Genomic DNA, 19,767 nt, shown 5'->3' on the forward strand with positions numbered 1-19,767 from the left:
GTTAGAATGCAAGCTGCAGCAGTAACATTAACTATTAGCTCTGTTTAAGCACCCAATACATAATAAAAAAGTCACAATATCTCAGTTACAATATCTGATGTCCAGAGAATAGTAAGCACCCACAGCACAAAACAAGTGACCTGCATTACAGCAAGTGAAATATTTGAAAGCATAACCCTCCCAAATGAATTGTACTTGTAAAAACAGGGAACATTCAAAATAATACAGGATTCAGGACAGTATTAGGGGAAAAAAAGAAAGAGAATACATACTACAGGAAGGTATGTCACACAGTTCCATGCGTACGTTTTTATTCTTTGTAAAACACCAGGGCCCATCCATCTGACCTCCAGGATTTCGGCAATATGCATGTCCTCCACCTAACTCTGGAAACTGTGTGCTTGTCAGGTCATGGCTGTGGGGACTTTGGGAGTCCCAGAGTTGGCAAGTGTGGCCAGACTTTGTAACACTGACCGTCCCTCTGTAGTCTGCTCCAGAACCATTGTAGCACTGATGATCTGCAGCACAGGGTTTGACAAAGCATTACAAATTACAACCATGGGCAAACAAGACCAAAAGGGTTTAAGTGCATTGTATATGTACCTAAAAAGTACTTAAATTTAGGCACTTGAGGATGTAAGCAAAAGCTGTGGATTTTGTGATTTCAGCTCTGCAAGATTACACCCAGTTATTTCTGGATCCTGTCTTGGAGTATCTCAACTCTATGGCTATATACACCAATGTTTGGTGACTCTGAATGCAAGTTGATAGTGAACATACAAGAACCTTTAGACACAAGACAACATAACTGGAATCAAATGAGGGATACAAGCTGTACTTCAGGAAGTCTACAGATGCCAACAATGTAAACCTTTTATCATCACTTTTATTTCTTATAATAGCTCTTCCTCACACTTCTCACTTTTTACGGAAATTAATGCTGCATTTCCTAATGCTTCTTGCCAATTTTTTTCCTTCCTTTCTTCTTTAGAGAGAAGGGATTCAGGCTTTTCATCTCTTGAGACACATCACTTTCATAACTGCTGAAATACTCTTTTTATTCTTTTGCTGTTTTGCTGCTATCCTCTCTTTATACTGTTTGAGTTCTTGTCTCCCATATGTATCACCTAAACAGAATCATGCATTTTTTCCATATGTTTGAAATGTTACCTTTGCCATTTTTCTCAGTCAGCACTCTCAAACCCTTTCCTCCAAACCCCCAGGGTACTCACATCACAGCTGTTCTGCCAAGAGGGAGCATCACTGGCTCTGAGGATCATAGGCAACTTTTGCCAGAGTTTCATTTTCACTCTCATTCTTTTTGCTAGACACATCTTCACTGGCAAATTTTCCTCTGTCATAGTTTTCTTAGTGATTTTTGCTTCTCAGATAGACTAGATTACTGCCTTACTAGCACACAGCTAGCCCTTCATGCCCACTGTTATGCCACGACCCCTGCTCCTCACTGTGGCCTTAGACAACAGATAATCAGAATAATCGTATCACACTTTGAACTTTACACACTTTTTGTTTCTTGGAGCTTCTTTGTTGAACATTGGAAGGAGTGGTGATTAATTGCTAGGGAAATGGAGTAGGTAGAAAAATTTTCAGCACATAATTACTGACAACAGAACAGCTCTTCTGGTTGCAAATATAAATTCACAGAAGCAACATCATTTTTTTCACCCATCCTGTGTGGGTGAAGAAAGACAATTACACTCTATGCTTGATTTACAGGATTAATATTCTTGTAGATTTCCATACAGAAAGAATGAAATTAAATGTTTCATTTCTTAACAGATTTTTCCAGTGAAGCTTCCACAGCCTATTTGAGATTTATTGATAAGCAAACAGAACTCACAAGTAGCTGCATGGGGGGGGACTCAACCAGAAAGGCAAGGACTCACACAGAGCTGTGGTGAGGCACATCAGAAGGGAAGCCTGGAAGGTACTGCTGCCCCTCACATATCTGAGCCAAACTGATTGTGTGAACACAAAGTTTTACAGCCCCAAGTGCTTGTTATAACCCTTTTCAGTACTACACAGCATCCATTAAACTTCCTCACAATCCTAATTACACCTTACAAGATTATGGTCACTATTAATATGATAAAAAGTAGTAGTGTCCCATATAGCAGTACTTTCTCTATAAAGATTGATAAAATACTGTCTCTCAGACCCAACCTGAGGAAGAAACAAACTCTTCTTTTTTCCCAGTGATGAGAAAGTCACACTTACATCGGCTGAGTCTCTCCACTGGGATCCCGATCCTTATGCAGTTGGCAGCTTCCAATGTTTCAGGTCGTGGGAGATCCTCACACTTGGGCAACTGTAGCTGCATCAAGATGAGGGGGTTTGACCTAGCGATGTTGTACTCCTGCCTACAGAGATCATTCTCCAGAACTTCACATTCATCCCGGCACAGCTCCCGTGGTTTAGGGGTCCGAGAGCGCTCATCACACAAGGGAAACACGAAGTGGCAGAAGGATGGTATAGCAAACTGTGAGCACTGATCAGACAAATGTGTGGAAGTTCCAATCATGGTAAACGCAGCTGGAAAGGAAGAAAAATGCTGGTTAAGTATTAATTCATGAAAAGCATCAGAAACAACATAATTTTCATGTCATTTACCTTTTACAACTTTCATATTTTCTTGAAGGTCTGAAAGCCTACTGAGCAGTAGAAAAATGAGGTTATTTCTGCTGTAAAGGAGAACTGACAAATGCAGAAAGAAAACACAAGAGTCCCAACGTCCCCCTGGCCTGTACAGACCTTGCAGGACTTCAGTTCATAGGAATTTACCCAAATAACCAGTAGTGAGCAAACTTGACTAAGTTTCCCTTTAAAGGATAAAGAGCTAAGGCAAGCTACACCTGCCAGCATGCTGATACGCATTTCCAAAGTTCCTAATGAGGTAAAATCTGAATGAGAATCACCTATCATCTTCCTCCTGTAGACATTTTGATCAATAAACAAGACAAGTGTTTTTCATGTCCTGACAGGCAAATGTGCCATTAGTATTTGGGAAGATAATGTCATCAATAGACATGAGAAGCCTGACAGGCAGCACTTTTGGTAAAAATGAATGTCATGAATCTCAGAATACTGATCACATTAAGATAAATGTCATAATGAATTAGGAACTTAATCCTCCCCTTCAGCTTTCAGCATCTACACACTAACTATCTAGTTTTCTTGCACATTGCGAAGAAAAGACAAATGTGCATGTGCATCAAGTAGCTGGGGATGAATCTTGCTTTACATGTAGGGATATTTCTTTCCACTCTGTAAAATATAATCTGTAAGTGAGTCTTGCTAGACTCTACATTCCACCAATGCACCCTGTAAAAAGACAGGAAATGAGCAGTTCAAGTAATTCATCAGTCTATTTACAACCTACAAATCAATCCTTTCTCTCTTGTCCACCTCTCTCCTTCCAACCATCTACTTCCTGCTGCCAACTGCTATCAGAGCATCTCCTGACTCTTCCTAAATCCCACATATGCAGCAAGAAGCCCCAGCATCAAAGTTCTGTACTGTTTATACCTGTATTTATCTTAATACAGTGATATTAACACAAGAATATAGGGAACACTGCATACAGGCCTCAAATGATAGCTGTGGCATGTGCTTGTCCCACAGGCTAACAGTGAAAAAACAGACCTGGAGTGTTTGCTATTTGAAACACCACACTAATTCTTGTGAAGATATTACAGAATTTAGATTGGCATGAGCAAAGAGTGCACAATTCAAAGTGATGTCCTTATATTGATGGGAGATGCAGAAGCCAGAAGGACTGTGTGGTGGCATCTGAGGGGTTTATTTTTGTGGTTGTTAACAAAACAGCACACCAAAGACACTGCTAGTCATATGTCCACAGTTCAGGATTTCCAAACTTTCAAGTCATGCCTCAAGTTTTTCTCTGGAACTGTCTTCCTTTTTTTTTTTTAATAGAAGGCCACAATTCTCACCTAACTACATGGCCAGGACCGAACAGCAGCAGGGGTCATAGATACAAAAGAAATGCATGTTGCAAATCAGCACAGCAAGGAAATGAAAATCCAGAATGAAAACTCTTCATAGGTGTCGCCTTGTGAGATGTTCGTGGCGTCGGGCAGTAGGTGTCACCATTTCCCAAGCTCAACCTTCCCTGAATGCCCACAGCTCTAAGCAGACAGGCCTTCCACCAAAAATTAGCCCTAGCAAGTATGGGCAAAAGTATAAACACAATCTCAGCCGCAGTTATGCAGTAGATAAGTTCAATACTTATTTTATGTATAAGAAGACTAGTAAGAAACAAGTGCTCTGTGAAATCATAGAATTATAGAATGGTTAGTTGAAAGGGACCTTCAGGTCATCAAGTTCCAATCCCCCTGCCATGGGCAGGGACACCTCTCACTAAAACAGCCTGCTCAAGGCCCCATCCAAACTGGCCTTGAACACCTCCAGGAAGGGGGCATCACCCTCATAGTGAAGAATTTTTTCTAATAGGCAATCTAAATGTACCCCTTTCCAACTTAAAACCTTTCTCCCTTGTCACTATGTGCCCTTCTAGAAAGTCCCTCTCCAGCTTTCTTGTAGGCCACCTTCAGGTACTCTCAGCCTGTCTTCATAGGAGACATGTTCCAGCCCTCTTATCATCGTTGTGGCCCTCCTCTGGATCCATTCCAACAGGTCCATAGAATCACAGAATCATAGGGGTTGGAAGGGACCTCAAGAGATCATCTTGGGGCCAACCCCCCTGCCAAAGCAGCTCCCTAGCTCATACTGCACAGAGAGGCGTCCAGACGGGTCTGGAATATCTCCAGAGATGGATGTCCTTCTTATGTTGGGGACTCCAGAACTGGACACAGTACTCCAGGTGGGGTCTCACGAAAGCAAGGTAGAGGGGCAGAATCACCACTCTTGACCTGCTGGCCATGCTCCTTTTGATGCAGTCCAGAACATGACTTGCCTTCTGGCTGTGAGTGTGCATAGTCAAGTCATGACAAACTTCTCATTCATCAGAACCCTAAATCTTTCTCTGCAGGGCTGCTCTCTATCACATCATCTCCCAGCCTGTATTGATGATGAGGATTGCCTCAATCTTCAGGGTTATTTCGCATACGGCATTTGGTATGTCCTTCAGATACATGTAGTTTAGAAATGCTGTATGGATTATCACTACTGCTGTAACATCTGTGTGTAGCTGGGTACAGGTAGAGAAGGGGGGGCTGCAGAGATGGCTGCTGCAAGAAGCAGCTAGAATTTCTATGCAAGCCCCAGAGTAAACATTGGCCGATTCGATTCAAGGCTGGAGTCGTTGCTGACCAAGGCCGAGCCAATTGGCAAAGGTCACAGCACTTCTGGGAATCACATTTAGGAGAAAAAAAAAAAACCCTGCAAGCAGCTGCATTTTGCCACCAGTGAAGGGAGTGAGAAGATGTAAGGAGCTGTGCAGACACCAAGGCCAGGGAAGGCAGGGAGGAAGTGCCTCAGGTGCTGGAGAGAAAAATTCCCCTGCAGCCCATGGAGAAACCCATGGTGGAGTGGGTGTCCCCCCACAGCCCATGGAAAAGGCTGAGACCCCACCTGCAGCATGTGGAGAGGCCCCACGCTGGAGCAGGTGGAGACATGCAGGAGATGCTGTGACCTGCATTGGAGCAAAGCCCCTGCCAGCACTTGCAGATCATGGAGAGAGACAGAGACACAGAGATGAGTAAGAGATTTGTGACAGAACAGGTTTGATGGGGGGGAGGCTGGTGACCCCGTGGAGGACTGGGACTGAGAGACATTGTGACTTATGACTGCCCGCCATAGCAGTGACCCACACTGGGGCAGCTGGTGAAGAGCTGAAGCCCTGTGGGAAAGGACTCACATTGGAGAAGTTCATGAAGGACTGTCTCCAGTGGGTGGGACCCCCGGTGCATCAGGGGAAGGGTGTGTGGAATGAATGCCCCCCCTGGCCAAGAAGGAAACCACTTGCAAGGATCTGACAGAAGCCCCCATTTCCCCAGTCCCTGCCCCTCCCTGTGCCACAATGGTGGGGAAGGGAGCAAAATCAAGACTAAAGTGAAGTCTGATAAGAAAGGGGAGGGTGGAGTGGGTGGGGGTGGGGGTAGGTAGAGATGTTTTAAGATCTGGAAAACAGCTCATGAGGAAATGACTGAGAACCCCATTTGCCCAGTCCCTGTTTCCCCTCCCTCTCCCCCACCAAAATGTGGGGGAAGAAGGAGCAAAATCATAATTAAACGGAAGTCTGACATGAACAGAGGGGTGGGGGAAGGTGCTTTAAGATCTGGTTGCACTTCTCATTATCCAACTCTGGTGTCACTGTGTGTAGTGCAGTGTAATAAATTAGAGACTTTTCTTTCCTTTATTGTAGTATGTTGAGTCTGTTTTGCCTGTGACACTAATTGTGGAATGATCTCTCCCCTGCCCTTATCTTGACTCCTAAGCATCTTAATGTATATTTTCTCTGCTGCCCAACTGAAAAGGGGTGTGATAGACTGACTTGGCTGGGCATCTGGCCTCCAGCCAGGGCTAAACCACCACAACTGCCTAGCTAAGCAATGGGCAGCTCTCCGGGGTGGTTCACAGCGTTTTCTTAAAAAAGTATGATTCCATCAGAAATTCTTTTAAATTCCAGGACACACAGTCCCAGCCCTCAGTCTCCAAAATCTAACTGATCATCAGTGCTGCTTAGAATCCAATATCCAAGTCATGAATTCCCATCTTGTATATTCTGAAAACAAATACAACTTATTCAATAAACCTTTTCTGGAAGAAATCACAATTTTTTTTTATTTCTTTGGTTGGTGTTTTTTGACTTTTTTTTTAAAAAAGGACATTATGAACCTAATTCACAGTTACAAATTTAGTAATTTCAGATTCTATGTTGCCGAAAAACTTCCAAACAGGCTAAAAATTAAGTCATAGAAAAACACTGTTCCAATGGTATGCATTCATTAATAGCATAATGATAAAAAGGCTGGAATTATAGCAGAGTACAGATGAAAGGAGGGAGGGGAATGAGCCATAATACCATAAGGAAAGGTCAGCACATGCGTTTTGCCAGTCCCAAATTCTGATTACCATCTCAACAACAGAAAAAAAACCTGACCTGTATTTCTGGCTTGACAATGAGCCTTTACGGTAGTATCTTTAAGGAGCTACAGCTGGCAAGTGACGTCAATCTATTTTTGGCAACTAATTATGTTAAAATCGCAGATTCTATTTGCCACATCTGTCCAGATGCAAATAAGCTCCTACTAGTCTGAATTAATTTGCCATATAGTATTATAAACTGTTTGATCTATTCATTTTCTTGCTCTGCTTCTGTACATGAGAGTCACAGCTGCTAATACCTGCTAACTAAGGTCCAGTGAAGAAAACCCATGTTGATGTATACACTAAAAGTCATTAAGGTTTTGAATGTATGTTTTTGACTCTGTAACAAAACAATAATTGGAGAAAGAATCAGCAGGGACACAGCACAGGAAGGTTGACTCTTGTTTTATATAAATTAATATGAAAGCCAGACACTGATGGGATTACACAATAGGGGAGGAAACCCCTGAGCAAAGACACCATACATTTTTCAAGAAAATAAAAGAAGTTATTTTTTATAACAACACAAATTGCTTTTTTAAAAAAAATCATCTCTTTGCATCTATCATGTGAAAAGCTCCAGTATAAACCACAGGCTGTTAAAAAGTCAGTGCTCTGACTTCTTACTTAAGGACATGGAAAAAGCTTCTACACATGACAGCACATATTCATCATCTTTGCTCCAAATTTTGCTAGATGCACAAGTGGGAAACTGTTTACCTCCTCAAAACCTTAATATAAAGATGCCTCAGTTACTGACCAATAAAACTGAAACGGATAATAGTACTATTACCTGAATTTGATACTTTCACAAATATTTTTTGCCCTGGTACAGGGATATATAAACTTACCCGTAATTCGGTTTTCAATTTCCCCTTGCATCTGCAGGGAGTCCACATAAATGGTCCTGTTTCCAATGATTCGTGCACAAGCAATTCCCCTGTATGGCTGACAGAACCCATCTTCATGGTAATCTTCTCTGCAAAAAACAGGTTAGGATTTTATAAGCCAAAGTGTATCTGTCCCCAGTGACTTGTTAAAGAATATATCTTTATAAAAGGAGAAAACTCCAGAAGACTGTAAATATGAAATTGCTCTGTTCCCTCGGTGCAGCTTTCTTGTCCAATTTTTTAATCATTATCTTAGAAGTATTAATGAGGCACCTTGTAAATCACTCAATAGAGAAAGTAGTAAACCAAAATCAAAGATTAATAAGAATCATATGCTAATAGTAATGGGATTCGACAGATTAATCTATTAAAAAGCTGTTAGACAGAGACAGCAACATAGATCTTGTTACGTGTACCCATGCATTTCTGGCATCTAGCTGCACCCAGTAAAATTAGGCTTGATTCTCTTTTCCTACCTCTCTCTTTCTTCATTTCCTGTAGTGAACAGCAGAAGAGACCTTGCTAAAGTTTAATTAAGATACAGAGTAATTCTGAGTTCTGAAGTAGATAAACAGCCTCTTTTCCTCTTTTCTTTCTCTCCAGTCAGAGTCAATGTTAAATTCCTCTTTCAGCATGTATTTTAATACATTTTTCGAATTCAATGAGTTTTGGGGCCAAATATTTCTCCCTTATATCAGCATAAATATTTTGGCATAAAAGCACTAGCACTGGAATCACAGAATATCCTGAGTTGGAAGGAACCCATAAGCACCATCAAGTCTAACTCCTGGCTCCACACAGAGCCACACAAGTTAGAGCAAGGGACTGAGCCCATCTTCCAGATGCTTCTTGAACTCAGTCAAGCTCGGTGCTGTGACCACTTTCCCGGAGACCCTGTTCCAGGGCCCGAACACCCACTCAGTAAAGAGCCTCTTCCTGACATCCAACCTAAATCTTCCCTGTCTCAGCTTCATACTGTTCCCTCTGGTGCTATCACTGCTCACCAGGGAAAGGAGATTGATGCTTGCCCCTTCGCTCCCCCTCGTCAGGAAGCCATAGACTATCATGAGGTCTTCCCTCAGCCTCCTCTTCTCCAGGCTATACAAATCAAGGGATTTCAACTGCTCCTCATACATCTTCCCCTCCAGACCATTCACCATCCTCATGGACCTCCTCTGGTCACTTTCCAATAGTTTTGTGTCCCTCTGGTACCCAAAACTACACACAGCAGTCAAGGTGAGGCTGCACTAACTCAGTGTAGAGTGGGACAATCACCTCCCTGGACCAGCTAGCAATGCTGTACTTGAGGCACCCTAGGATATGGTTGGCCCTCCTTGCTGTCTACCAAGACCCCCAAATCTCTCAATATGGCTGACCTCCAGCATCTGTTCCCTCAGTCTGTATGTGCAGTCAGGGTTTCCCCTTCCCAGGTGGAGAATCTGGCACTTGCCCTTGTTAAACATCATGCTGTTGGTGACTGCCCAGCTCTCTGATCTGTCCAGGTCTCTCTGTAAAGCTTCACTACCTTAACAGAGTCAACAGCTTCTCCCAGTTTGGTGTCATCTGCAAATTTATTTAAGACACCCTCTACTCCTGTGTCCAGGTCATTTATGAAAATGTTAAAAAGAACTGAACTTAAGATGGAACCCTGGGGAATCCCACTAGTGACTGGTCACCAGCCAGATGTAACCCCATCCACTGTCACCGGTGGGCCCAACCCATGAGCCAACTGCCCACCCAACACATTATGGCTTTGACTAGTTGTGTGCTGGACATTTTGTCCAGCCAGATACTGAGACACAGTATCAAAAGCCTTGCTGAAATCCAAAAAAATAACATCAACTTGGTCAACTATCTGGGTGACCTTGTTGTAAAAGGAAATCAGATTGAATAGCTCAGTGGTTCAAGACATCATCCCCAAAGCTTCAGTAAATACAGAGCTGATCTGTAGATCGTAACTGTCTGAGCACTGGAAAGGGGCTTCAGCATGCGCATGCTCTCAGTTAATATGTAGTATATCCTGTGTTTCCTCCAGCACAGCACAGACTCTCTGCTAGGATTCACTAGCCAGATGAATTCACATCACATCATTCAGTGCATGATGGACAAAAAAAGACATAAAACATAATGTAGAAAACTATGACTTTAGAGTAATTGTAGGACACTAAAAAGCCTGATCAACTTTTGCAACTAAACAATTAGTTCAAGAGTCTGAGGTACCTGTTCCATACCAGCAATTTTTGAAGTATTACTTCAGTACTCTTCTGCACTTTGTACTTTATTATTATTTGTATAATAATAATACCTGCTTTGATCACTCATGTTTCTACTTGTTTTACAAATACCTTCACATTTCTTTTGCATGCCGTATGAGCAGGCTAAAACTGTCAGTGAATGTGTAAAACCATAAAACTTCAGCTGGGCCAAATCAGCGCTAAAACCTGCTGCCTGACAACAGCTAGCTACAAGGAACACATCACCCAATGCCTATGCAGTGTCAAATGCTTATGCAGTCCTTTATTTCCATTACCTTATTCTGTGTCAGGAACTTCTAATAATTTTTTCTTTGCTATGTCTGCCTGATAAAACTCATTTCTTCAGGGAAATGTTGCCATAATTTCTTAAAGTATAAACTCTTTAGCAGTGGGGCAGGACTGTCTGTACAGTATACTGTACAGTATAGCTAAGAGCTGGAATGATCAGTCTCCACTGGAGCAGTATCCCTCCCTTTCCTCAAATAAAGACAGTGACTTAACAGTACCTGATCTATCACACAGCTGCTAGATAAAATATGGTGATATGAAGTGTCTTATCCAGTTGTTGGTCAACCTTTACTTCTGTCCTGATTTCAGTTAGGATAGACTTCATTTTCTTTCTGGCAGCTGGTGTAAAGGTGTTTGGGAGTTAGGATGACAGCAGTGGTGATATCACTCTGATGTTTTAGTTGTTGCCAAGCAGTCATAGTCATGGACTTTTCAGTTGTTCGTACTGCCCTGCTAATGAGAAGTGGCGGTGCACCCAAACTGGCCACAGAGTGCATTCCATGCCAGTGATGTCATACTCAGCATGAAGCTGGTGGTGAGGAGGAGTGCTCAGCTGCAGGATATGCACTTTTTGGAGACTGGCTGGTTTTGGGATGGCTCTGAGCTGTATGGCCTGAGTTCTGCTGTTTGGTGAGAAACTGCCTTGCATACCACCAGTTTCATATATTTTGCTATAAGTCTTGTTATTGTTATTTATGTCTCCCTGCTATCACAGTAAACTACCCTTATCCCAACCTATGAGGTTTGCCTTTAGGGTTTTTCCCTTTCCCCTCTCTGTATTCCCACACCCCCTGCCCAGAGAGAGTGGCTGCGAGGTGCTTAGCTCCCAGCCGGGGGCAGAGCCACAATTTCCTATCACAGTGTGACTGTTAAATATTCAGAAAGCATCATTTTCTCTACAAACTCTGAAAAAAGTTCTGCTTCCAGAAAGATATGTAAGTTTTTGATTATGGTGGATGAAGTAAAGGAGGAGTTTTCCATGATCAATTAATTCCTGCAAGTGAAATTCTTTCACTCTTATAACAAAACCTCCAATTTTGCAACAGTTGCATCATGCTTGAAGGGACAAAAATATCAAAGCATTTTGTCTGTGTCCCTTTTATGATCTTTGACCACCTCAGTAGGAAGTCAGCAATAAAGAGCTGAATTAATATGAAACCCCTATTTGACTTCTTTCTCAAGAGTAAACTCATACCCATATCCTTCAGAACCAAGTCTGCAATGTACCTAACTGAAACTGTATCTCACATACCAACTCTCAGTGTAGCTCTCTTGCCAACACACAAAACGCCCTCAAAAACCAACAAAAACAACCCCCACTCCAAACAGAATGGGTTTGGTGACAAAAGCAGTGTGATGTCTTAGTTAGCTCCATTTGTTTATTTCTGTCAAGAACTTCTAAATACAGCTTAGATACTATATATATACACATATGCTCCCCTCTCCCATGTTATAGTCAACTGCTGATTAAACTAAACTGGATATGACCATTACCATGAATACAAGCAAAAGTAAACAGTAATCTGATGTCAGACACTGTGACAGAAGACGGGCTGTTATTTTACAGGCATTTTTGTCAGGTCAAGTCAAGCAACTCAATGAATACAGTTTGACTAGTACTAGTGATCAAGGGGACAATATTACATTAGTCTTCTTAGGAAAATAGTTGGTTTCCACAAAGCAGTGGCAGCTGTAGCATGTTAGAGTCCCCTTAAAGGTTACTCTTTCCCTCAGCTACATGTACACTCAGCACATGGCAAAACATCCGGGGGGAAAAACGGCACATGAGCTCAGTTTAAACAGGAGTCTTTGGAACTACGTGTAGCTTTGATTCATACTCCAAACCATATGGCAGCAATTCAGTTGCTGATCAGAGCAAGAACTAAAAGCTGCTGAAAATAGGCAGAAATACCAACTCTTCAATTTCCTGCTGCTTGGGTTGTAAAGTCTGCTCTGATCAAGAACCCTGGTAAAAGCAGAAATCTGACTCCACAAAAGGAATCCAGAAGAGCTCAATTTGTTCCACTTGCAGAAGTCTCACAAGGTAACTGCCATGGGTACTTTTCTACTTTGTTCTTCACTGTTTCTTTTTGAATGCTTCAAGATGGCATTATCTTTTGTTTGGTTTTGGTTGTTTGTTTGTTTTAACAAAACAGAGTCAGGAATACCCTAAGTGTTGACATTCTTTTTTCACCTTTGCTGCAGGTCAGTTTCAAAGAATGGAACATGAATTTTCTCAGAGTTCAATTAGGGTGGAGGTAAGGTATATTCTCCTACTGAGAGGAGTTTCTCAACTACTTCTCAGATGTTTGAGCAGAGTTTAGATTTAAAAAGTAAAAATCATAAAGCATCTGATTGAACAGACCCTCTATTCATAAAAACCAAACTTCCATTTCTTAGGATGAATGCCATTAGTTTTCCAGACCCATAAGGTGATCTTCTGCCAGAACAATAACTTAACAACTAGCCAGCCTTTTTAATAGAAAGCTAAAGCAGGACAACCTTTTACTTCAAGTATGCACAAATCAAACTGAAATACAGATCCTACTTTTGTGTACAACATGGATTGTCTCTAAAATTGACCAGGATTACCAGGTCTGAAAACACCTTGAACCAAGCACCGAGAAGACATTTACAAGTTCCTTATCTCACACTCACTGCATCACCTAATTAAACACACTCTGCCTTCAGTCTGTGGGAAGACGTCTGCATGAAATGGAGAATTTACCAAATAAGCAATGTAAAGGAAAGGTTGAGTGGTATGGTGCCAGCAGGATCTCCTCTCGCTTACAGAAACCATATCAGGGACATCTGTGTCTATCAAGGTAGCATGGGAGGAACCAGTGCCTCTGAACAGCAATAAACACAGCATGCATTAATCTCTCCAGGCAGAGGTCAATGCAATGCTTCCATAAGGTAGGTACCTTCTCTAGAAGTGTATGGAGAGATTTCTAGGCATACTGTATGTGCAGCAAAAACATAATGAACATTGCCACCCTCACCCTTGCATTATGCATTACCTTTATTTCATACCTGACACATAAAGAACACCAAACAGAAGAGTACAAAAGAAAATACCTAGGAAACAAAGAGGCTTTTCTTAATGGAAATTCTGAAATGCTGAAAGAACACATCAGGGTACAATACACTATAAGGTATCTTCATAACACAATCTGTTGTATACAGCTGTCACAGATGAACAGTCCAGAGGGCATATGAAACAAAAAAATGTCCCAGTGAATGAAAGACAACTGTGGTAACTCCATTCAATTCCAAAATCACTTTGTGAAGCACCTAAGTCTGATGAGAGCTTGTATGTATTTTTGAGTATGTATTTGGTGCCCCTGCACAGTGAGTGCAGACCTAGTGGTTCTGCTGAAGAAAACACATGAAGCATAACAATCTTCATCAAGGGTTCTTGAAGGAAAATGAAAGCAGAGTTGAGAGGTACCAGATTTGCCATAAAGATACCTGTCTTTCTGATTGCATTCCCAAACTTATATTATAAAGACAACAGAAACTTTAAATTAGATTATAAATTATATCTGATTGCACTCCCAAACTTATATTATAAAGACAACAGAAACTTTAAACTTATAACTTTAAAAGTTAAATCTATTTTAATTAAAATAGAATGGACACAACATTGTGAATCAGACACAAAAAGAAATTCAGAAATCTTCCAGAAAACTCAGGAAAAAGAAGCACTTTTTATCAAATACATTAACACACACTTTAATAATGCCCTATCAAAATATCAGTGCAATAAAGTTAACAAATATGTTATGTGAAATTATAATTTGAGGAAATTAATATATTCAAAAATAATATATTCAAATAATAAATGTAGAAGTTGTTTGGAGAGATAAATCCTTGGCTTCTACTTTACCAAAGTAAACTATATTCCAAAGATTAATTTTTAAAAAGGTAACTGTGACTTCGTTACAGCAGTTTCCAACAAGCAAAGAAAGGGCAGTTAAAATTGCATATAAATTTTACCACATCAATAATAAAGATGAAGTTTTGACCCTCTTTCATACTGTCCGGGGATTAAATAGCTTTAAATGATGTGTTCTTTCAGCACTGTGATGTGTTCTTTCAGCATTTCAATAGCTTTTTATTAAAAACTAGAAGATATTATGACTCCCCCTCATATTCCATTACAACTAGTGTGGCAAAGGAAAAATGCACAGAAAACCACAGTTAGACAGTGACCGACAATTGAAAGAACAAATGATACATGTCATCCTATTTGCTATGGGTAGAGAAATACATCATTTGCTATATGGTCACTTGTATTGTGGGAAAGAGTTTTTGATAGCTACAGCTTGAAAACTCATGACAGAAGCCATGTAAAGAGGATGATTATAGCTGACAGATCAAAGGGAAAAAGACAGGCATCATATTTCATATTATGAGTTTATTTGGCTTTGTGTGTGGCTACTTCATAAAGCACACCAGTTAAATGACCTGAAATACTAAGAATTAAAGCAATAAAGGGTTTATGTTTAATCAGAGAGAGGCAAATTACCCTGACTTATGGGAAGGGCATTATAAAGGGCTGCAGTAAAAAATCAGGAATTTCTGGTTTCAATATACATATTTATTCATGGTTTGTTTATCCTGCATTCAAAATCAGGATCTCTTAAAATCTGGCACTGTGGCCCTTGCTATTTGCTACCCTTACTTTTGACGTGTGTCATATCATAGTGCCATGGAGTGAGCTCAAGTCACAAGGGCATCACTTCTCAACAGCTAAAATGAGTTCCCACTGAAACTGGTCACGGCGAATATCTGAGAGAAGAGAATCATACTACCTGTGATACGCTTTATCACATCTATAAAATTTGCCGCCTGTCAGAAACATAGTGAATTTATGATCTTATAGAAAAATACTTGATACTTTCCAGTCAAGGCTGTTGTCTTTTTAAGTAATAGTTACAATAGGCTATAAAATTGCTCTTTCTCCTAGGCCTCCTGTTGTGCACAGGAGATCAATGGAAGTTCTGTTACTGATGCTCAAGGCAACAGGTTTGGGTTATAAATATTTGATGGAGGAAAAAAGAGTATTCCCCGAACTATTACTATTCATCCACTGAGAAGGGCCAGGCTAATTCCAGATGCTCCTGACATCACCCACAACTTCTGCCTATAGAGGGCAGAAATTCAGTAACACATACAAATGTGAGGAAGGCTTTAGCGAAGTTTCCAAAACCCAGATGTACAGCAAAACTTTGGGTTAAAACAAAACAAAATAAAATAAAACAACAAAACAAAAACCCCACAAACCATAAAACAACCCCCCCCCCCCCCACCCAATACCAGCACATTTGTCCTGCTTACTGAAGCCAAGAAGTGAAAGGATGGCAGCCACAACGTCACTGCTGCATCATGCCCCTGTCTAGATGGAGGCATCCTGTGGCCACATCATGGGAGAAGGGGACAGGACTTCCTGCTCTACCTGTTTACTGAACAGCTTCATTCTATGACTAAAGGTTTATCGACAAATAACCCATCTTTCCAGCACATAAATCCTTTTTATTTTTTTCCTTTTTTTTCTGCAAATTTTTACCCATATCTAAAGCTCAGGTCTCCTGGGATGTCAGAAAATACTTATCAAAATAGTTAACACCTCAGAGACTTCACCAAAGTACAAGAGGAATGTAAAAACTTTTCCAATACACTAAAGGAATATAATAAATAGTATCAAAAAAGAAGGGGAGACTAGTGTTTAAAAGGCAAAAACTGACAGGCAGGGGAATTTGTATAAATAGTCATAGCTCAGTTGAAGTCATTGGACCTATGACAATTTACACTCACCAGGGATATGGCCTGTGAATTTTGCTACCAGATGCACACTGAATTTAACAAGACACCCAAAGCAAGCTTTCCCTGATGTCCAGCATGCAACTTAAGACAAATACTAATTTTTGTGCTTTAGATCTGAAAATTAGCACACAACAGAATCCCTAAAAAATGTAGTCACAATCACTGGAAAGAGCAATTGTACTGCATTTGTTTAGAATGTTTATTTGATAGTTCCAAAACATGTGTATTGTGAACTGAAATTCCTGATTTAATGTTGATGATCAGTAAAAAGTAACAGTTAATCTTTATTCCACTGATCCTACTAAGTGATTGATTTTTTCATGTTAATCATATGATTTGAGACACCATTATAAGCTAGGTAAGAGATAAAGACATTAAAGTGTCACTACTAAAAACAAAGCTGCAAATACATTTAGTGTTTGTGACAAACTAGAGAAAAGCTGTTTGCCAAACACCAACCCATAAGCAAAACCCTTCTTTTTAGCCTATTGCCATTAATTCCACAATGGATTGGAAAAAATCTGTATTTTTAAACACAAAGCCTAGGTCCAAAGTATGTCACTAAAACCTAGTCCAAATAATGTTTTAATCGTATATTCTGATCATGTCAATATAAAGTATTTAAAGAGCGATTAAATGCAAGAAAGAGGAAGGGCATCAATAGGGTTTAAACATACACTTTTTTCAGCTAACACAGAGATTATAAATCAGATAGCAGAAAGCTTTGTAAAACTGCCAGAAATTATCATTTCACCATCTATAAGTTGGCTACACAATTATATGTATATGTATATGCAAATGTGCAAAGTCTTTCACAGAGCATTTTTATTAAAAGTACAGAAACATAAACAATTTATTTATTTAATAAAATAACTATTTTATTACTGAAGTGTCAGCAATTTTTCCAGCCTTAAGGGAAAATTAGCATATTCCATTTATCAGAACACACCCTCCCCCTCTCATCAACTTAATTATTTTGTTTAAAACATCTATGCAACAATATGAAATACTGGTTCACTTTCTGCGTTACTTTTCATGGATACAACACGAAATAATTATTCTAGGCAGTGCTGCAGAAAGTTCCAGTTTGGGAATACTTTGCAATGTCAGAGGCTATTTTCATAGCAGATTTTAACTTTGGAGAGCTTATTTGAGCTTCAATTTTCCATTCTAAAGCTATTTTAAAAATTTTATTTTACTTCAAAAGAAATGATTCACATTTCAAAAAATGAGGCCAGAAAAAAATACCATTTTTCTAAAAATTTAGAACTGAAAAAAACCCCACTGAAAAAAGAACCCGCTGAAAAAGGGGCAGCCATGTGGTTGAGATTCTACCATGTTCCCTTGCTATTGAGCAGACACCTGAAATTTGCTGGAACAGACTTTTTGCTGTTCCCATGAAACACTACTTAAACTTGTCCAGCTTTTTACGTCATTTCCATCTTCATGAGCCTCGGAGACTGTAGCTGATACTCCAAATACTCTGTCTACAGCAAGCTTTGTAGACATGTGAGCAAAAGAACCTGCTTGGTTTCCTTGTCAGGTCTGGCACCTAAGGTTAAGTGAAAGGAGTTTGCTGAAGGCCCAGGAGGACAGTTGCTATGGAAGTGGGAGGAAGAGGTAGGCCAGGGATGCATCATAGGGCCTCCACCAGGACGGCACTGTCCTACAAGATCTGCAGAGAAACCTAAAATTTTTTGTGTCTCACCATTTGTTTTGGGGGTTGGACCTGATGATCTCTTGAGGTCCCTTCCAACCCCTATGATTCTATGATTCTGTCAATACATCAGCAAGTAGGTGTCTCCTCTTCTGTGTTGGTCTGTACTGAAGATAGCGGTCTATTATTAGTGCTATACACTTATTGGCTGGTCCAGTAACCAAGGTCTGCGTGGTATGGCTAAGGAATCCAGAACTCATGAAATAATTCTGGTTATGTCATCATAATTCTGGATAATATGTCTGCTTCTTTTTTTCCAAATTAGGAAAATTAGTATTTTCTGCACAGGACATTCTATGTCAGTTTCAATCAAAGCCTCTGAAGTTCTCAAGAATTAAAACCACAATTTTCTACTTCATCCACTGGAAGAGGGTAAAAATGAGACTTTGTAGTTACCCATTTTTGGTGCTGAGGCACAGCACCCTGAATCTCCCAAAAAATGTTTGGACACCTGGGTATTCATCCAGGTCTCATGTAATCTCAAATGAGAATTTTCCCTTACTCTTCATTTGGACTTAAAAACACTAACTGCATGTTTATCAGACCTTGTTCCAAAACACTCATCTCTTCTTTTTCACTATGTACAGCCCTGCCTCCACCACTTCTGCTGCCAGTGCATCCTGCAGTGGGCTGAAAGCAAGCCCGAGTGCCCCCTCTGCGACAGGGAGATCCTGTCCATCCAGCATTTGGTGCATGCAGGTGGGTGACGACTTTGTGGAGCATGTAATCACACCACCCATTACACCATCAGTCATCATCCACCAGGCAGGAGGAGCTCCCCAAAACCCAGCTGCCTGCCACCTCCACCACCCTGGAGCACCCCGGCAGTGGACTGCAGACAGGCTGCCTAGGGGTCCTATGCGTGCCCTACAGCCCCCAAACTGGATGAGTTATTTCTGCAACAGTCCAGTGCTCCTCCAGACTCTACAGCCCTTGGTCCATTGGGAGCAGGAGATCTTTGGCACCTTGTGGGCACTTGGAACAACCACATGCAGGACCAGGAGCTGTTAGAAATCATGCTGGAGGTCTCCCACCAAGGACACAGCAGAGGTGCCCACCATATGCTGGGCCAGCAGGATGCCTGTGCTGCCAGAGCTGGGAGGGCAGCCCCATATGTGTCCCTGTGCCTGCTGCCTTCCAAGGAGGATCTCTGGCCCCCAGCCCACTATCCTCTGGCAACCTCTGTGACTTCCAGCATGGATGAGCTTCCCAGCACCTTATCTGCTGCCGTTGGTGGGAGTGCGGCAGGCAGCCCTCTGTTCCCACTGCCATCCCTGTGGAGCAAGAGGAGCCCCAGAAGGAGACATGGGAGGCTGTGCCTGGGCCCTCCACTTCCAGCCCGGGCAGTGAAGTCTCCCCTGGACAGTCACAGTAACTCCCAAAGAGAAGGACCAGCAGCTCAGAGACCTCTCCCGTCAGCAAGAGGCCAGAGATGTATCAGCGACCTGGCAGGAAATGGTTTCAAATTGCACCAGGGGAGATTCAGCTTAGGTATCAGGAAGAATTTATTTACTGAAAGGGCAGTCAAGTCAAGTACTGGAACAGGCTGCCCAGGGAAGTGGTGGAGTCATGATCCCTAGAGGTATTTAAAAGGCATGTAGATGTTGAGCTTGAGGACAGGGTCTGGAGGTGGACTAGGCAGGGTTAGACTGTAGTTGGACTCGATCTTCAGGGTCTCTTCCAACACAAGTGTTTCTAT

General features: G+C 41.2%; 1 protein-coding gene across 1 annotated transcript in view; it reads right to left on the reverse strand.

The window, feature by feature from the left end:
- Positions 1 to 19,767, reverse strand: part of ROR2 (receptor tyrosine kinase like orphan receptor 2) — a gene marked incomplete at both ends in the record, with an annotated part of 147,814 nt that overhangs the window by 4,683 nt on the left and 123,364 nt on the right. The window contains 3 exons of the mRNA XM_084278846.1: positions 273 to 518; positions 2,239 to 2,553; positions 7,941 to 8,068. Of these exons, the coding sequence (XP_084134972.1) occupies positions 273 to 518; positions 2,239 to 2,553; positions 7,941 to 8,068 (689 nt within the window). The remainder of the gene's footprint in view (positions 1 to 272; positions 519 to 2,238; positions 2,554 to 7,940; positions 8,069 to 19,767) is intronic.

The sequence above is a fragment of the Gallinula chloropus genome, assembly GCF_964237585.1.
Source record: "Gallinula chloropus genome assembly, chromosome: Z".
Lineage (NCBI taxonomy): Eukaryota > Metazoa > Chordata > Aves > Gruiformes > Rallidae > Gallinula > Gallinula chloropus.